This window comes from Bubalus kerabau, chromosome 23, assembly GCF_029407905.1.
Source record: "Bubalus kerabau isolate K-KA32 ecotype Philippines breed swamp buffalo chromosome 23, PCC_UOA_SB_1v2, whole genome shotgun sequence".
Taxonomy (NCBI): Eukaryota; Metazoa; Chordata; class Mammalia; order Artiodactyla; family Bovidae; genus Bubalus; species Bubalus kerabau.
This window is the reverse complement of record NC_073646.1, coordinates 34,830,854-34,849,620: the sequence shown is the minus strand read 5'-3', so window position 1 is coordinate 34,849,620 and position 18,767 is coordinate 34,830,854. Positions and strand designations below refer to the sequence as shown.

The 18,767-nt window shown below is 49.0% G+C and overlaps 1 protein-coding gene across 5 annotated transcripts in view; it reads left to right on the top strand.

Annotated features, from left to right (window-relative positions):
• The window catches only part of HIP1 (huntingtin interacting protein 1), a 137,654-nt gene extending 119,707 nt beyond the window's left edge, over positions 1–17,947 (top strand). For 4 of the 5 annotated variants that reach the window (XM_055562257.1, XM_055562259.1, XM_055562260.1 and 1 more), the window contains 13 exons: positions 571–657; positions 859–966; positions 1,052–1,188; positions 3,828–3,938; positions 5,165–5,223; positions 5,768–5,861; positions 8,312–8,412; positions 8,696–8,801; positions 10,027–10,150; positions 10,601–10,662; positions 12,529–12,637; positions 13,772–13,853; positions 14,219–17,947. In XM_055562257.1, the coding sequence (XP_055418232.1) occupies positions 571–657; positions 859–966; positions 1,052–1,188; positions 3,828–3,938; positions 5,165–5,223; positions 5,768–5,861; positions 8,312–8,412; positions 8,696–8,801; positions 10,027–10,150; positions 10,601–10,662; positions 12,529–12,637; positions 13,772–13,824 (1,151 nt within the window). In that variant the 3' untranslated portion in view covers positions 13,825–13,853; positions 14,219–17,947. The remainder of the gene's footprint in view (positions 1–570; positions 658–858; positions 967–1,051; positions 1,189–3,827; positions 3,939–5,164; positions 5,224–5,767; positions 5,862–8,311; positions 8,413–8,695; positions 8,802–10,026; positions 10,151–10,600; positions 10,663–12,528; positions 12,638–13,771; positions 13,854–14,218) is intronic. The other variant, XM_055562258.1, reaches the window with a different exon arrangement.
• Positions 17,948–18,767: the final 820 nt, after the last annotated feature.

The window sequence follows — 18,767 nt, the reverse complement described above, 5'->3', positions numbered from 1 at the left end:
TCGGGAAGATCCCCTGGAGGAGGAAATGGTAATCCACTCCAGTATTCTTGCCTGGAAAATCCTATGGATAGAGGAATTTGGCGGGCTGCAGTCCCTGGGGTTGCAAAGAGTTGAACACGACTTAGTGACTGAACACAAAGTTTCAGGTGTGCAGCAGAGTGAATCAGTTACACATATACTTTATAAATATTTTTTTAAAGATTCTTTTCCTGTATAGGCCAATGCCTAGGGCCTTGAAAGACTTGACAAGAAGGCCCGGTTAAATTCAATTGGCAGTGATGGGAAATGAGGGGCGGAAAAGAGACCGTGGTGTGGTTGCCATGGTTCTTGGCTAAAGGACCAGATGACTCCAAAGCAGGGCCTTTGGAGCTACAGTGAGAGAATCATGTGTCAGCATAGCCAACGACCTCTCCTCCCTCCCCACTCTCAGGGCTGGTCCTTCAGGGCAACATGCCTCCCGCCTCCACCACCACCCTCCGCCCCCCAAATTCATCCATGAGGCAGATTAACTAATGGGGATGAAGCGAGCTGTGACCATGGTTCTGACTTCACCCTGTCTTCCTCTCACAGATCATCTGCTGTCCAAGGTCAACTCCACTTCCAGCTGCATTGAGCAGCTGGAAAAATGCTGGAGCCAGTACCTGGTGTGCCCGGAAGGTAAGAGCTGAAGGATAAGTAGAGTATACTGCTAGCAACAGCCAGGTGACGTTCAGAAACATTGGAACACAGCAATGACCATCAGTTCCTTCGCCCCCAGAAAAAGAGTGTGTGTGTCCCTCTTGCAAAGTGGGGAGGAAGGAGGGACCGAAGTGACACCCCTCCAGCAGGACTGAGAAAGTTCCCTTTCAACTCCTGCAGATATCAGTGGGCTTCTCCACTCAGTAACACTCCTGGCCCACCTGACCAGTGACACCATCGTTCACGGCAGCGCCACCTGCCTTAGAGCCCCACCGGAGTCGGCCGACTGTGAGTACCGGAGGGGAGGGGCCGCCCCAAATGCACAGGGAGCCAGGGGGACCTTTGAAAAGTCTCTGTCGTCTTGCCTCTGCAGCTTTGATCGAGGCCTGTAAGCAGTATGGCAAGGAGACCCTCACCTATCTGTCTTTCCTGGAGGAAGAAAGAATCTTTGAGAATGCCGACAGCACAGCCATGAGAAGCTGCCTCACCAGGATCACGGCCATTAGCGAAGTATGATCCGTATTATTTATTCCTGCGGAAGGTAGTTCTTGGAGTGAGGGGTGGAGGCTTCCTTGGGAATCAGTGATGTTCTAAGCCAGTTCTTTCTACACTGGAAACTTGATTTAAAGTAAGAGGACTGTAAAATCTGACCGCCTGATTGACTTTCCTGTTCTGCCTAAATCACTGGCTGTTAATGGAGTCTGCTGTGTGATCATCACCGTGCTCAGCAGCAAAAGACGGCTTTCCTGTTTTCAAGGGTTTTTATCTGGTTGGGCAGGTAACACCTGAAATGAAGACAATATATTTATTCACTCATTGAGTGGTTAACACCCAGCAAATAGTTGAATTCATTGAATATGCATACAAGAGAGAGCAAAACAGCTAAGAAGAGAGCGATCACATGGGGAAGGCAGGTTCTCATGGGGGAGAAGTGGGCCTTGAGATGGAGAACCTGAAATCTGTGGATGAAGGATGACTATGGTGAACGAGAAGCTGCCAACCTTTCCTTCTAGACATGACATAGTCATAGGATTTTTTAAGTTTTTTTAAAATTTATTATTTATTTGTGACTGCACTGGGTTTGTTGGCAAGCAGGGGCTACTCTGTAGTTGCGGTACATAAGCTTCTCGTTGCAGTGGCATCTCGTGTTTTGGAACACGGGGTCTAGGGCACGTGGGCTTCAGTAGTTGGAGCTCATGGGCTCAGTAGTTGTGGTGCACGGGCTTCGTTGCCCCACAGCATGTGGGCTCTTCCCAGACTGGGGATCAAACCGGCGTCCCCTGCCTTGGTGGGCAGATTCTGAACCACTGGCCCACCAGAGATGTCCCACACTATGATCATTCCTGTATATACCTCCTCATGCACACACATACGAGTTTCTGTATAAACCCAGGAATAGAATTACTAGGTCATAAAATGAATCTCCCACACAGAATGGTATGTGAAAGAGTAAATCATAGAAAAATACTTGCAGTATCAGTTCAGTCGCTCAGTTGTGTCCGACTCTTTGCAACCCCACGAACCACAGCACACCAGGCCTCCCTATCCATCACCAACTCCCAGACTCTACCCAAACCCATGTCCATTGAGTCAGTGATGCCATCCAGCCATCTCATCCTCTGTTGTTCCCTTCTCCTCCTGTCCTCAATCTTTCCCAGCATCAGGGTCTTTTTAAATGAGTCAGCTGTTCGCATCAGGTGGCCAAAGGATTGGAGTTTCAGCTTCAACTTCGGTCCTTCCAATGAACACCCAGAGCTGATCTACTTTAGGATAGACTGGTTGGATCTCCTTGCAGTCCAAGGGACTCTCAAGAGTCTTCTCAAAAGCATCAGTTCTTCGGTGCTCAGCTTTCATTATAGTCCAACTCTCACATCCATACATGACCACTGGAAATACCATAGCCTTGACTAGACAGACCTTTGTGGACAAAGTAACATCTCTGCTTTTTAATATGCTATGTTGGTCATAACTTTCCTTCCAAGGAGTAAGTGTCTTTTAATTTCATGGCTGCAATCACCATCTGCAGTGATTTTGGAGCCCCAAAAAATAAAGTCAGCCACTGTTTCCCTATCTATTTGCCATGAAGTGATGGGACTGGATGCCATGATCTTAGTTTTCTGAATGTTGAGCTTTAAGCCAACTTTTTCACTCTCCTCTTTCACTTGCAATATGGTTCCTTTTAAATAAAGACCAAAACATGCAATCTTTAGTTTTGCAGCCATATCCAACTCTTTGCAACCCCATGGACTACAGCCCACAAGGCTATTCTGTCCGTGGGATTCTCCAGGCAGGAATACTGGAGTGGATTACCATCTCCTTCTCCAAAACATGCAGACTCAATATTATATTGTTTAAAGATACATTCATAGGGATTTTAAAAACAAACCAAAAAAAGACATGGTAAGTATTCTTCTGAATTGTTTGTCTTTAAGTGGAAAGTAGGAAGGAAGGCAGGCGGAATCAGGGCAGGATATACAGGAGATTTCAAAGTATTGAGGAGGTTTCTTAAGCTCTTCTTTAAGTTTGGGTGGTGGATGATATGGGTCATCATATTCTTGACCCACTCATATCTATTTTATACTCTTGTGTGTATAACACTTACTGTTTCTAAAGATCACAGGCTTTGCCATCAGACCAGAGTTTAGATCCCTGCTTCTCCATCTGTTAGCAGTTACTGTGGTCAAGACGTTTGACCTTTCTGAGCCTTGGCTTCCCATCTGTAGGACAGAAATAGTAACTGCCTCGTACGATTTCCCTCGAAGCAAAGTTAAATAAGGGACAGACTGTCTGGTTGGAAGACATCATCCCCATTTGAAGATGTTTTTGAAGTACCTCCCAAGCAGCAAATTCAATCAGTGCTACTTTGGGTGGGGTCAGGGTCTGAGCAGCTACAACTGAGTGGCCTTGTGGGGGTCAATGGAGATGACCTTTTGGAAGGAGGTAGGTTCTGAGTGAGCATAGACTTGGGAGGAGTGTGGGGTTGCAGAGCTCACGCGGTAGAGAGAATTCCGGACAAGCCCCTCCCTGGCTTGCAGAAGTGTTCCGTGGCGGGTCCTCGTACCTTCTGTCATGGGAGGTTTACCGGTCTGCCGCGGGAGGATAAAGAGGAAGTCTGAGGGTGGTCTCAGCGTTCGTGATGCTGTTCACAGGATCTCCTGCCCAGAGGCCTGGACATCAAACAGGAGGAACTGGGGGACCTGGTGGACAAGGAGATGGCTGCCACTTCCGCTGCCATTGAAGCTGCTACGGCCAGAATAGAGGTATGGGAGTGTCTGCGAGATCACCTCAAGTGATGCTTTGCAACTGCTACCCGTCTGCAGCTTTGTCCGTTGGGTATATCTGTCATTCTCTGCAGAGACCCATGTGCGTGTGTGCATGTTAAGTCACCTCTGTCATGTCTGACTCTCTACGACCCCATGGACTGTAGCCCACCAGCATCCTCTGTCCATAGGATTCTCCAGGCAAGAATATTGGAGTGGATAGTTATTCCCTTCTCTAGGGGATTTTCCTGAGCTAGGGATCAAACCCAGGTCTCCTGCATTGCAAGCAGATTCTTTACCGTCTGAGCCACCAGGAAAGCCCCCTTCTCTGCAAAGCCCCCTACAAAACAAACCAAAACCCAAACTCCCTAGGGTCTCTGAGAAACAGAAAATAGAAAGTTCTAGCCAAGAGAAGATGAGCAGTTTCTGTAAGGATCCCATACTTTGGTGTCAGGCCATCCAACCTCAAGTTCCAGACTGATCACTCGCTAGTTGTGTGATTTCCAGTAAGTTACGTTAACCTCGCTGAGATTCAGATTCCGTCTCTATATGATGGTGATGACGCTCGTTCCTTCCTCAGAGGGAGGAAGCAGGGGTTCCCAGCCTCTGGGCCACAGTCAGGTACCTCCTATCAGATCAGCAGCACCATTAGATTAGAAATAAAGTGCACAGTGAATGGAATGCCCTTGAATCATCCTGAAACCACCCCCCCCCAACCCCCCACTGCTGGTCGATGGAAAAATTATCTTCCACGAAATCGGTCCCTGGTGCCAAAAAGGTTGGGGACCACTATTGTAAACAGTTCTGCGCGATAACACACAGGTGTCTTGGGGCCAGGTGCTCAGGAAATCGGCAGTAGCTGTTGTCTCAGGGAAAAGCTGAGTGGGCACCTTGGACAGGTCCTTTGGTGGCAGACTCAGGCCATCCGCCTTGGTAGGAGGACCTGGTGCAGCTGCCCCTGTTGGCGTGGTGCCATACTTCTCAGAATTCTGGGCTCATCAGCCCAGTACCAGGATGTTAAGACACTCACAGGCCATAGGTCGCACCAGCTGCCTCCCACTGAGTAGTTTGGAGCTCTGAGTTGTTTTCCTGCCCCTCACGAGGACATGGGTGGGCACTGCTAGGTCTCTCGGCATCTGCGGGATGTCAGACCCAAGATGGAACAGGCCACCGGTGGGTTCTCAGTCTCTGTGATGTATTCGGAAACCCTGCTTCTTTTTGAATAGGAGATGCTCAGCAAATCCCGAGCTGGAGACACAGGAGTCAAATTGGAGGTGAACGAAAGGTCAGTTTGAGCGGCGTGGTGGCACCTGGGTGATGAGGATCCATCTTGTCCTGCCTTGGCTCATACCAATTAGAGCAGAACATTAAGCCGCCACGGGGAACAGCCGAGTCTGTGGAATTGTCAGTATCAGTATGATTATTATTTTTTGGCCATACCACACCCCTTGGCATGTGGGATCCTAGTTCCTGGACCAGAGATCAAACCCGCGTCCCCTGGATTGACAGTGCGGAGTCTCAACCCCTGGACCACCAGGGAAGTCCCAGTATCAGTGTTATTGTTAATACCATGATAACACTATTGCATTACAGGGGAAAGGAACCCCAGGAGTCACCACTGTTCTCTTCCTTATGGAGACGATCCCCACTCCAGTCTCCTCTCTCACACACCTTTCCTTCAGGGCTTCACCTCCAGAATATTCCCTACCTTCTTTCCCATCCCAGGTCTGCCTCTCTTTAGGCAAGAAAACGAAAATAGTCTTCGGCGTTGTCGTGGATCTCTGTTTTGCACCGTTGACGATTTTGTTGTTGTTCTTGCTCTTTTGCAGAATCCTTGGTTCCTGTACCAGCCTAATGCAGGCCATTCAGATCCTGGTCCTGGCTTCGAAGGAGCTGCAGAGAGAGATAGTGGAGAGTGGCCGGGTAGGCGTGGGTGAGGGCCCTGGGCAGAGCAGGCGTTGGTTACACCAGTTACTGAATCCCAGTTCACTGAGAGGCTGAGTCTACTCCCTGCGCCTTCAGCTAGGTCTTGGTGTGTGCCGTCCAGCTATGCATGTCCACCTGAGGGTCCAGCTGCCACTCCCATGGACATCAGCAAATGCCATGGAAAGAAGCTGGGGCACAGCCAGGTCCCCTGAGGGCAGTGAGCCAGAGCCTCCAGCGACAGGCTCATCACCCCAACCGATGTCACTGGAACCTCCCAGGGAAACTCAGTGTGCGTTGCACGTCCGAGCCCCCAGAGGAGGAAGTGAGGACTTTAGTTGCCAACTTTGCACTGTAGGCTCTGCCATGCCTCTCTCTGTCTTTTATTTTTGGCTGTGCAGCATGGCACATGGATCTAGTTCCCTGACCAGACATCGAACCTGCAGCCCCCTGCAGTGGAAGCTCGGAGTCCTAATCACTGGACCCCACCAGGGAGGCCCCTGCCCTGTCTTCTAGCAGCAGTTTACTGGGTGACGCAGACAGACTCCCTCCGTCACTTGTTGATAGCGTCCCTTCAAGTTTCTCGTTCCTTTGCTGGCGTTATCACCCTCTCTTCTCCTTTCTCATATCCCTGTGTGCAGCTGCTGCTCAGGAAACAGTGGTCCAGGGAGGGGGTTATGAGCCTAAAAACAGTTCTGTAAGGAATGAAGCCACATCTGCTTTGGTAGTGCTTTTTATCAGTCTGAGAGGTGATTTTGTGTGTGTGCATGCTCAGTTGTGTTTGACTGTTTACGGCCCCATGGACTGTGTAGCCTGCCAGGCTCCCCCGTCCCTGGGATTCTCCAGGCAAGAATACTGGAGAGGGTTGCCATTTCCTACTCCAGGGGATCTTCCGTATCAATCATATATCCATATCAATCATATATCCCTGATTGATATATGACGCTGTGTAAATTTAAGGTGTACAGAGTAATTGGTTGACTTACACATATAAAGTGATTATCACAGGAAGTTTAGTGAACAGCCATCGTCTCTTATAGATGCAAAATGAGAGAAACTGGAAAAAACTTTTTTTCCTTGTGATGAGAACTGTTAGGATCTATTCTTGAAAGTAAAGTGAAAGTGTTAGTCGTTCAGTCGTGTGCGACTCTCTGCCACCCTATGGACTGTAGCCTGCCATGCTCCTCTGTCCATTGGATTTTCTAGGCATGAATACAGTAATGGGTTGCCAGTATTCAGGGGATCTTCTCCAGGGGATCGTCCCAATCCAGGGATCAAACCCAGGTCTCCTGTATTGCAGGCAGCATCTTTACCATCTGAGCCACCAGGGAAGCTTTGATTTAGTAGCCTTCATACCTAACACATAGGTATATGTTCACCATATTTATCATGTTGTACATTATATCCCTAGTACCTTTGACTGCCTTCCTCGAATTCCCACTCCTCCGACCCCTCAGAAATAATTTTGTTTTTAATATCTATTCATGTGGCTGGACTGGGTCTTAGTTGCAGCATGTGGGATCTAGTTCTCCAACTGGGGATCAAACCTGGGCCCCTTGCATTGGGAGCATGGAATCTTAGCCACCAGGGAAACCCCAGAAATTTTATTTTTAATCACTGACTGTGTACTCACTGTCCTCTTCTGGCAGATTGTAGAGAGCAACTAGACTCCCTGAAAAAAGTTATTTGTATATATGTATACTCCAGTACTCTTGCCTGGAAAATCCCATGGACGGAGGAGCCCTGTAGGCTGCAGTCCATGGGGTCGCGAAGAGTCGGACACAACTGAGCGACTTCACTTTGACTTTTCACTTTCATGCATTGGAGAAGGAAATGGCAACCCACTCCAGCGTTCTTGCCTGGAGAATCCCAGGGATGGGGGAGCCTGGTGGGCTGCCATCTATGGGGTCGCACAGAGTTGGAGACGACTGAAGCGACTTAGCAGCAGCAGCAGCAGCATGAATAGTATATTTTCTTTTCTTTTGATGTGGACCACTAACGAAGTCTTTATTGAATTTTTTACAACATTGCTTCCGTTTTACATTTTGGTTTTTTGGCCACAAGGCATGTGGGGTCTTAGCTCCCCGAGCAGGGTTTGAACCTGCACGCCATGCATTGGAAGGCAAAGTCTTAACCACTGGACCACGAGGGAAGTCCCAGTATATATTTTCTTATATGTACAAGATAGAGATATTGGGATGTAATGGAAATGCTGTCAGCTTTGGAGTCAGAAAAGCCTAGGATTTGTTTCTGTTTATTTTCTGCGTATCCTAAGTGAAAGTATTTTTGCCTCTCTGAATCTTAGCTTTCTCATCTGTAAAATGGGAATAATAATGTTCACCCGCCTCAGAGTTACTGTGAAGATTGCATGGGATAATACATATAAAAAGTACTTGGCAGGTAGTGGGCACACAATAAAATGTCGCTATTATTACTTCTCTCTTCCCCAGGGTACAGCATCCCCTAAAGAGTTTTATGCCAAGAATTCTCGATGGACAGAAGGACTTATCTCAGCTGCCAAAGCTGTGGGCTGGGGAGCCACTGTCCTGGTGTAAGTATCTGTCCAACCCAGGGCTCCTCACCTCCACCCCCATTCCAGTGATCCACCCCAGGGAACAACTGAGGGGAAAAATCTGGCCCCTAGAAATGGATTGCTGATAAGGACGTTAATAGAACTGAAAGTTTAAAAAGGAACCTGGGTCTCCTGGGGCATCACAGGAGTGGGGCAGGCAGGCTGGGTTCCCGGTCTGCCAAGGTGATGGAAGTCGTCTCAGTGAGAACACAGGGGTTACAGCTCTCAGTTTCCTAACCCGTCTGGTCTCCTGACTCTCAAGAGACGCAGCTGATATGGTCGTGCAAGGCCGAGGGAAGTTCGAGGAGCTCATGGTGTGTTCACGTGAAATCGCTGCGAGCACCGCCCAGCTTGTAGCCGCCTCCAAGGTAGGATCTGTGATGGGCTCCCCACGAGGGAGGGGGGTCCCCAGCATCCAGATCGAATTCCTGATCATCTGAGGTGGAGCTGATGTAATAATAATAAAGTGTACAATGAACAAAGTGTGCTTGAAACATCCCTGAAGCCACCACCACCCCAGCCCTGACCCTGGTCCATGGAAAAATTGTCTACCATGAAACCGGTCCCTGGTGCCAAAAAGGTTGGAAACAGCTGCCCCAGGGCACTGTAAGGTCTGGCTAGGTTAGAAACCCGAACCCTGGCGCTGGCCCCAAGAACAGATGGTTTATCCAGCATCCAGGTAGGTTGAGTCTCAAATTAAAATTCTGCCTCCAGGGGTCTCCTAAAAGCCTTCGTTCAGCAGGGTGCCCTTCTACGCCGCTCTCCACATGCCCTCCTCTTGGTTTCCTCACTTTTATTGCAAATGGCCTTTAAGGGTCCAGCCATGCCTACCCCTGAGCAATCATACGTTCAAGGAGCACTCAAGTAAGCACAACACCGGCCCAGTTAGCTGGTTCCCTGGCTTGGCTCTGAGGTTCCGCAACCAATGTCTGCCTCTCTTCAAAAGGCTCCAGATTCGAACCATTGCTCCAACTAATCCCAACACAAAGCTCATCACCAACATCTTTCCATGGGGTGTATATTTCCCTGGGGAGTGTTCTTTTACTGTCCTTGTTTATGGTCCCAGATTGGGTTTCACAACTGGAACACTTTATCAAAATAGAGGGGAGAGAGAAGATGGGATGATTTGAGAGAGTAGCACTGAAACATATGCATTGCCACGTGTAAAGTGGAAAGCCAGTGTGAATCTGCTATATGACACAGGGGACCCAAAGCCAGTGTTCCGTGACAACCTAGAGAGGTGGGATGGGGAGAGAGGTGGGAGGGGGACAGAGGTGGGAGGGCGGTTTTAAGGTCTACATGTGTATGCGTATGGCTGATTCATGTTGATGTATGGCAGAAAGCATCACCATATTGTAGAGTAATTATCCTCCGATTAAACGTAAATTTTTCAAAAACTGATACAGTTAGAGTTCAAGGCCACCAGGCAAATAAGCCAGAAATGATTTTTGATACTAGAGGGTGATGGCAGCGGTTGACCCCCACAGGGAGTGATTTTTGAGAAGTTCGTGGGTGGCCACGGCAGAGCCCATGTATTTGTCAAGAGCCGTCATTTGACTGTTGTGTGACCCTAAATCTGCTTGGTCCTGGCAGGTGAAAGCTGATAAGAACAGCCCAAACCTGGCTCAGCTGCTGCAGGCCTCTCGGGCCGTAAACCAGGCCACTGCCGAGGTGGTGGCCTCAACTATTTCCGGCAAATCACAGATCGAGGACACAGGTAGGCTTTCAGAAGCTGAGCTTTTCTTCTCCATCGTGTGTGGGTGGGTACATTCTTCTCCACCATCCCAATTTCCCACAGGCCAGCTTCCAAATTCTGTCTGGTTTTTCGTCTTTGTACATTCCAACTTATTTTCTTGTAAGTTGAGACACCCCATGGGCATGCTATTGATAGCACTATATGGACAGGCCTGAGCTAGCTCTTCCATTGAGTCATTCCTCTGAATTCAGAGAAATGGCCCCCCAGGCCTAATTGTCCATTAACGGAGTGCGGAGCAGTTCTGATCCTGGTTACCCTGTCTTCCTTCTACTCTGCCCCTTACTGACATCCACGCATCTGTTGGTAAACGACAAACCAGGAATTTCAGCAGAACATTGGCATCGGCCACTTCTCAAGTAAATGTCAGCTGGAGTATCATTCAACAAGACCCTCGTTTTCCCATTCTTACAGACAGCATGGACTTCTCAAGCATTACGCTGACCCAGATCAAACGGCAGGAGATGGATTCCCAGGTAGGAACTCCATCAGTAAGTTTAATCAGACTATTGCCTACGACACTGACCCCAAATATTATTTCCATGGGGAGAAGTCAGAGGCTCGGAGAAATGAATACAGATATACATATCACCCCAAGAATGAACATAAATGATGCTGGAAGAAAACAGTGGAGGTGGAGATAGTTGATTAGGAAAGATCAGAATCTTGGGCGGGTAGCATTGACATATATACACTTATTGTTTAGTTGCTAAGTCGTGCCCGGCTCTTTGCAACTCCATGGACTGTAGCCCACCAGGCCCCTCTGTCCATGGGTTTCTCCAGGCAGGAATACTGGAGTGGGTTGCCATTTCCTTCTCCAGGGGATCTTCCCGACCCAGGGATCAAACCCTTATCTCCTGCATTAGCAGGAGAATTCCTTCCTGCTGAGCCTCCAGGGAAGCCCATATATATACATAGCCATGTGTAAATTTAATAGCTAGTGGGAAGCTGCTGTATAACACGGGGAGCTCCGCTTAGGGCTCTGTGATGACCTAGTGGAGTAGGATTGGGGGTAGGAAGGAGGTCCAAGCAGCAGGGGGAGATACACACACACACACATATATATATACACACACACATATGGGTGATTCACTTCATTGTACAGCAGAAACTAATAAACATCGTAAAACAATTATACTCCAAAAAAAAAACCAACTCCTAAAGTTAATGAGAAGGAATAACCAAGAACCAACCCTTCCTTTAGTGAGATTGTACCTTTTCCTCCACAGTAGTAATCCTAAGTTATCCCAACACCTCAAAAAGACCAGAACCATTGTATTTGGTTTCTTCCTGGACTTACAGAGAACTGGGATTGAAAGATGGGTTGTAACTGGATTAGAATATATCATACAGGTAGACTTAACATTAGAGTTGTCCTCCCCCCCCACCATGTTTTCCCCCCATTTCTTTCTGTTTTTATTTATTGAACAATGTTATGTCAGTTTCAGGTGTATACCCAGTGATTTGATGTTTGCATATACCATGAAATGATCAACTTCAGTCTAGTAACCATTTATCTCCATACAAGTTATTACAATAATATTGACCATATTCCTTAAGCTTTATATTACATCCCTATGACTTATTTATTTTATAACTGGAGGTTTGTACCTCTTAATACCTTCACTTATTTCCTCCCCCCTTCATTCTTGCAACTCCTGTTCTCTGTATCTGTGAGTCTCTTTTCGTGTTGTCTTGTTTTTTAGATGCCTCATATAAGAGAGAGTATACAGTGTTTTTCTTTTCTCTAGCTGACTTATATCACTTATAAGACCTTCTAGATCCATCCATTTGTTGCAAATGGCAAGATTTTTTATTTAATAGCTGAGGGTGGCTCAGCAGTAAAGAATCCGCCTGCAGTGCAGGAGACCTGGAGTCGTAGGTTCGATCCCTTGACCGGGAAGATCCCCTGGAGGAGGAAATGGCAAACCACTCCGGTAATCTTGCCCGGAAAATTCCACAGACAGAGTGTGGCAGGCTACAGTTCATGGGGTCACAAAGAGTCGGACACGACTGAGCAACTTTCACAAACATTCAGTAGGTTTTTAGTTAGTGATGTATCAGAGGAATAAGAGATAAGCTCTTCTCTCGTTTAAACATTGATCATAAAGCATCATTCATTTTCAACAGAGGATCCCAGTGAGAAAGACCCTGGGATAGATGGATGAACCAGAGGGTGGAGAAATCAGAGCAGAGACAAGGGTGAAATTGAGGGCTGGTTGAGCTATGGAAACAGCATGCATAACAAAGAAGAAGTAGTCCCAGACCACAGAGGAAAGGGATTAGTCGACATGAGACCGTTCTCAGGTCCCTGCTCAAAGAAAAGGCCAATTTCCCCACAGGTTAGGGTGCTAGAGCTGGAAAATGAACTGCAGAAGGAGCGTCAGAAACTGGGAGAGCTTCGGAAAAAGCACTACGAGCTGGCTGGGGTCGCCGAGGGCTGGGAGGAAGGTGAGCCTGGCCGAGGACTGCGCAGCCCGTGGGGGTGGGGGAGGATGTGATCTGGGAGGAAGGTGAGCCTGGCCGAGGACTGCGCAGCCCGTCGGGGTGGGGGAGGATGTGATCTGGGAGGAAGGTGAGCCTGGCTGAGGACTGCGCAGCCCGTGGGGGTGGGGGAGGATGTGATCTGGGAGGAAGGTGAGCCTGGCCGAGGACTGCGCAGCCCATGGAGGTGGGGAGGATGTGATGAGGGCCTTCGCCCTCCAGGAAAGCTGAACCAGGAACTTCTCCCTCCTCCCTGTACTCAGAGCCTCCCTTCTCTCTAGTGTTGAATGGCCTGAGAGCCCCAAACTGGGGTAGACCGTGGTGAACAGAAAGCTTTTGTAGTCACCTTTCAAGACTTCCTGGTGGCTCAGACGGTAAAGCGTCTGTCTACAATGTGAGAGACCTGGGTTCAGTCCCTGGGTTGGGAAGATTCCCTGGAGAAGGAAATGGCAACCCACTCCAGTACTTCTTGCCTTGAAAATCCCATGGACGGAGGAGTTTGGTGCAGGCTACTATCCATGGGGTCGCAAAGAGTTGGGCACGACTGAGCAACTTCACTTCATTTCAAGACCTAAACGTTGACCAGTGGTTGGCCACTCACCACTATAGCCTTTCAGGCTCAGTTAACCTGGTTTTCTCCCCCAGGAGTTTTGTTTTAGGCCAGCATCCAGTTGAGTAGTGAATGGACGAATAGTGAATGGTGAAGACCCCAGAAGGCAGGGTTAGTGAGTTCCAAGCTTCCGGCTGCCTAGAACCAGTGATGGGTGGCCATGGCAAGAAACTGAAAGGAGTCAAGAGCTAGAAACAGGGTGGAGTGGAGGAAGGTTTGGCCCACCAGCCCAGGAACTCCCGGTCTCCCAGAATCTGAGCGGACTGCTTTTCTACACGTCCAAAGAGGCCAACTTGATCAACCAAGATCGTGATTCTTGTTGGGCTCGCCAGCTCTGGGAACCCACCACAGATGCCTCCCTGGACACTTGACCCGGGAGATTCACTTATGATCACATGCATTTTAGAGCCCAACCTGGCAGCCATGGTTGTTGGTTAGATGAATGCATGCATGTACGAAACGCTGTGAAACAGAAGTAACTTGTCTTTTAGGAACCGAAGCACCACCATCTACACTGCAAGAAGCGAAAACCGAAAAGGAATAGAGTCACACCGATGCTCCACATGTCAGAGTGTAAATCCTTGCTGCCCATCAATGCACGCGCGCGCGCGCATGTGTGTGTGTGTGTGTGTGTGTGCGCGTACGTGCACTCTGCCCCCAGTCACGGGCCAGACCGTGGGGGTCCACCCCAGGCCTACCCAGGCCTTCCAAAGATTCTTTCCACAGGGACACCCTCTGTGTTCCAGCCCATGATCTGGGTTCTGTCACAGCCCCTCCCCCAGAGGAGGAGGGACTAGGGCCACCCCAACAGAGGGGACCTCCTTCCTGGAAAGTCCTGCTTTACCCCCAAACATCTGATGTCCTTGTTGGCGGGGGGTGGGGGCGCTGCTGCTGCTGAGCTGCTGAGAGATCTTAAGCCTGTTCTGTCTTCCTTTCAGTCTTTTCCGTTTCATCATTTGCACAAACTTGTGAGCACCAGAGGGCTGATGGATTCCAAACCGGGACCCGACCCTGAGTCTGCGCCGAGTCGGAAGTGGAGCAGAAGTGTCCTGGCAGAGAATGCCAAGGCTGTGTCCCCTCTTTTGGCAGTTCCATGGATTCCCACTGCTTCTTATGGTGGTTGGCTGGGTTGTTTTTTTCTTTTTTTTCCCCCAAGTTCTACTCACATAGCCAACTCTCCCAGGGGATACCCCTGAAGCCCTGGGCTATTGCGGGCCCCCTAACCACAGCAGCTCACAGCGACGGTGCTGACCAGGCTTCGCCGTGGTGCTCCCCGCCAGCCCCCGAGCCGAGTGTCCTGCTGAGCGAGTATGGGTCCACCGAGGCCACTCCCCGGGGTTGAGCGGAAGGAGAGCGAGTGCCTTGCCTTCTAAAGCTGGAGCCCAGCCGAAAGCCTCTGCCCACCTTCACAAGGGAAGGGGATGACAGAGAGAGGGAGAGGAAGGATGCACACAGCCCAGGTCTTCAGGAGTCCCGCCCATCTTAGAAACTCCCTGTGACTGGGCTAAAAAACCTTTACCCCATGCTTGAACCCAGCTGGTGAGAGTTGCCACACTTCCTGCCCCCCCACCCCCAGAGGAATGTTCCATGGTCCCTCAAGTTGGCACCTCCCTTCAGACACAGCCAGGGCCCTAAGGGGGAACATGTGAGGGGTTTCCAATCCCTTTCTGCCTTGGCATCCTCTTGAATCTCAAGGAGATAGTTCCATGTTCTACCTAATCAATAGACCCAGAAGATCAGGCCATCTTGCTCCCAACAGGAAAGAACCCTGGGCTTAGTTTGGTACCTTGAATATTTATGACTAACCTCCATTAGCAGCAGCAGCAATCGCAACCTACAAAAAAAAATGCTGGCAGCAACTGAGATTTCAGGTGTGACTATGGCAAGGCATGCATCGCTGCCCTGGGACATCTGTCTTTAAGAGACAGAAACAAGGTCAAGATCTGGTCTGTTACCAGTTTGGATCTCGAAGCAAGAAAGTTCTCAGAGAATCTGGGTCAGGGAAAACCAGAGGGGGGAGGGGACCCCTGGCTCTGACCCCTTCCAACCACACGTCCCAGGCCCTTGCTGCCTTGCGAACAGAATGAAGGAGGAAGATGAATGAGAAGGAGGAGTGTGAACAGTGTCCTGGAGACGGGCAGCTCGCCAGCACTTCACCTCCAGATGGACCCCGGAGTTTAAGTGACCTTCCCATCTTGGACAGACGATGTCTTCCTTCCTTTATCTGTAGCAGCTCATAGATTGTAGCCAACAAGCACGTCCCAGGACCTGTCCCCAAGGACCATAGCTGAGTGCGGCTACGTGACAGGTTGTGAGACCCCTGTTTGATCACTGTGAATCCACTCTCCTTCCTACCCACCCACCACCTCCCTCTCTCTCCGTTTTCTCAGGCACTTGAAGAGCTGCCTCCCATTAACTCAGATTATCAGACTCAGATGTGTGCTCTCCAAACTGGGCTAAAGAGGCGGCAGCCGTAGAAACTGACCCGGTCTTACGTTGACTGCTTCTTTGTGCTCAGCTATGGATATTTTTCCATCCAAGGCTCAGATGGAATGATGTGTATGTAGCATCCTTAGCCCCGCTATACCAATTAAGCCGATTGGTGTGTTCTCAGCGTGGGTCAGCATCCCAAGGTGGCTGGTCCTTGCTTCCAGCATCCCAGCCATTCAGATGATTGTGCTCCAAATTACCAAGGGGGAGAAAATCTAGTGTACTGAGCCAAATTAGGCTTCTCTAAATGACCCTCCCTCTAAAAAGAAGCCACAGTAATTTTTAAAACTTGGACGAGCTTTTCCAGAGTAATAAAACAATTATGAAATTATTTAAACAGGAACACAGGCTAGTTCAGTCTCCCATGAAGAAATATATGTCGGAATTGGTATAATTACTTTCATAATCACTTGACTTAGAAGCTAGCCCGTTCTCCAGCTGAAATCAAAATGTCGTACCCTGGCTGTTCTAAAAACGAGCGTGTTATTCTGGGTGTGAAACACCTTGATTAAACCATTAATCACATCCTAGGGCTAAAAATGAACCTCACAGTCTTTCAGTCACTGAGTAACATCATTCATGACTGGAGTCTCTTGGGTCAGTGGAAGTGGGTCACAGCAAGGCAGGACAACATCAAAGATGGCTTAGGGCTGACGAGAGGTCGAAATAGAGCTGTATCCATTATCTTAATTGTGTAACACAGTGTCTCTCATCTCTAGAATTAGGATATGAGTGTACCTGATAAGGGGGGGAAAAAATCAAAAGACCTGCTTTTGTGGGGTTAAATCTGTATCTGAGCACGGAGTTTAAGGGAGACTCGAATTTAGATTGTTTGCTAATTCTGCTGCACACGGGAGGATCCCTGGGATCCCACCTGATTTTGAGTCCCTAGCCCAGTGGCTGGAAGAACCACTGCCCAGAGCATCCTTTCTTGGAAGTGTCTGAGCTGCCAAGGCAGACAACAGGCTTTACACTGGGTACCATGGGGGTCACAAGCACGTGTCAGTCCGGTTGGTTTGCTTCTGCCTCCTGCTAAGGAGCTGGTTCTGAGCTCACACCTGGCTGGTGTCTGCTTCTTGGCCAGCTCCTTAGTCTAGAGGGGTCTCCTGGCTCCACTTACCTTGGTCTTTAATGAGTGGTGAAGTTCTTGCTACCTTCTACCACCTTTCCATGTCTCTGGAAATCCTTCCCACCAATGAAAGCCTTCGGTCCTGGCATTGGCCTTCCACCTAGACCGGCTTTGCCCTCTCTCTGCCATCCTCGGTCCTCCAGAGACCACACTGCCTGTCGCAAAGAAAACCACCACCTCGGGCCTGCCAGCCATCAACTTAGCAAATCGGGCCAGCTGTCTGCTGCTCACGTCTCCCAGGTCCAGACCAAACGGGATCAACAACCCACAGTGGTGACTCAGTCTCTTACCCCAGGAGCCAAAGCAACACAAAACAATTGGTCAAACATCGTTGGGTCCGATTCTGAGAGTAGGTGATTTCTAGACATGTCTTTCAGGTGACCCTCAACTACCTCAGGTTTGAAGGCCCTAAATTAAGCTGATACTACTCATGGGGACAGACCAAGGAGGGTTCGGAGAAATCTTGGTGATAACGCACTTGTCTCAAACTTACAACAAACTCTTTCACGTTTCGGTTTGCAGGGGTGGGGTTGGGTTTGTTTTTCTTCTGTTTTTAACCTTTCCCCCCAGTTTTCCATTAGAATAGTTCCTACAAATGAATTTCATTTCTCACTGAGTGCCTACCTTCCCAGGGCAGGTAGCCACTGGCTTTGTTTCCTTCCAGCAGTACTTTTATTATGGGTATTAAGACTTTTCTTTGTATAATACATTGCATCTGTGTTTTCAATTTTTCAATAAATACTTCAACCTGGCAATGGAGAGTATTGATAACTGGCCAACCAAACTGGTTTTGAGATCTGGAATTCCAATGAAAAGCCGCCATTCATATCCCAAGGTTCACTGAAGCATACAGCGATCACATTTCCTTTGCTCGTTTATTTATTTATTGGCTGTGCTGGGTCTTTATTGCTGCCCGCGGGCTTTCTCCAGTTACAGTGAGCAGGGGCTATTCTCTAATTGCAGTGTGCAGGCTTCTCAATGCAGCGGCTTCTGGTTGCAGAGCACAGGCTCTAGAGCATATGGGCTTTAGTAGTTAGGGCACACTGGCTTAGTTGCCCCACAGTATGTGGGATCTTCCCAGACCAGAGAGAAACCTGTGCCCCCTGCATTGACAGGCAGATTCTTAACCATTGGACCACCAGGGAAGTCTTCCTTTGCTACTTCAGAGAAAAGAAACATTAATTCGCACCCCTTAGAACTTTTCCATCCTCTCTGTGCTCTCTTGACCTTGGGAATGGTCAGAGAGCATCAAGTGTGCGATATAGTACTGGAATTTATTTGGAGGACCAGGTCTCTGCCTGAAATCTCGGGTCTCAAGCAAGGGATATTTTTCTTCTTCATCCTAGGATAGGTATGTTCAGGCTCTTCTGCCCATGGAATTTCCCAGGTAAGAATACTGGAGTGGAGTACCACTTCCTACTCCAGGGCATCTTCCCAACCCAGGGATCAAACTCGATTCGCATCTCCTGCACCAGCAGGCGGATTCTTTACCACTAGCACCACCTGGGAAACCCCTGTCCATCCTAAACCTGTGAAAATCATCTGCCATCTTAAAATTGCATGGGATGAATTCTGCTCAGGGCCAGAGCTGCCAGTCATAAGGGGATTGAGAGCAAGCCAGTCACAGCTACCAGAGGATTTACAGAGGGAGCTGACAGAATGGGACCGGCTGCATGAGGACTTTCCTGTCTGTAACTTAATGCTGCCAGTGTGTTAAGCCAAGGGGACCTATCAGGGAGGGAGGAAGATGGGGAAGACCTGGGGTCAGCAAGGAGGAGAACTGCCCAAAATGATTCATCAAGAACAGAGAGAAGGAAGCAAGTGGTTTTTGTGTTTAGTCAATCTGTCCAGCTGTTGGCAACTCCATG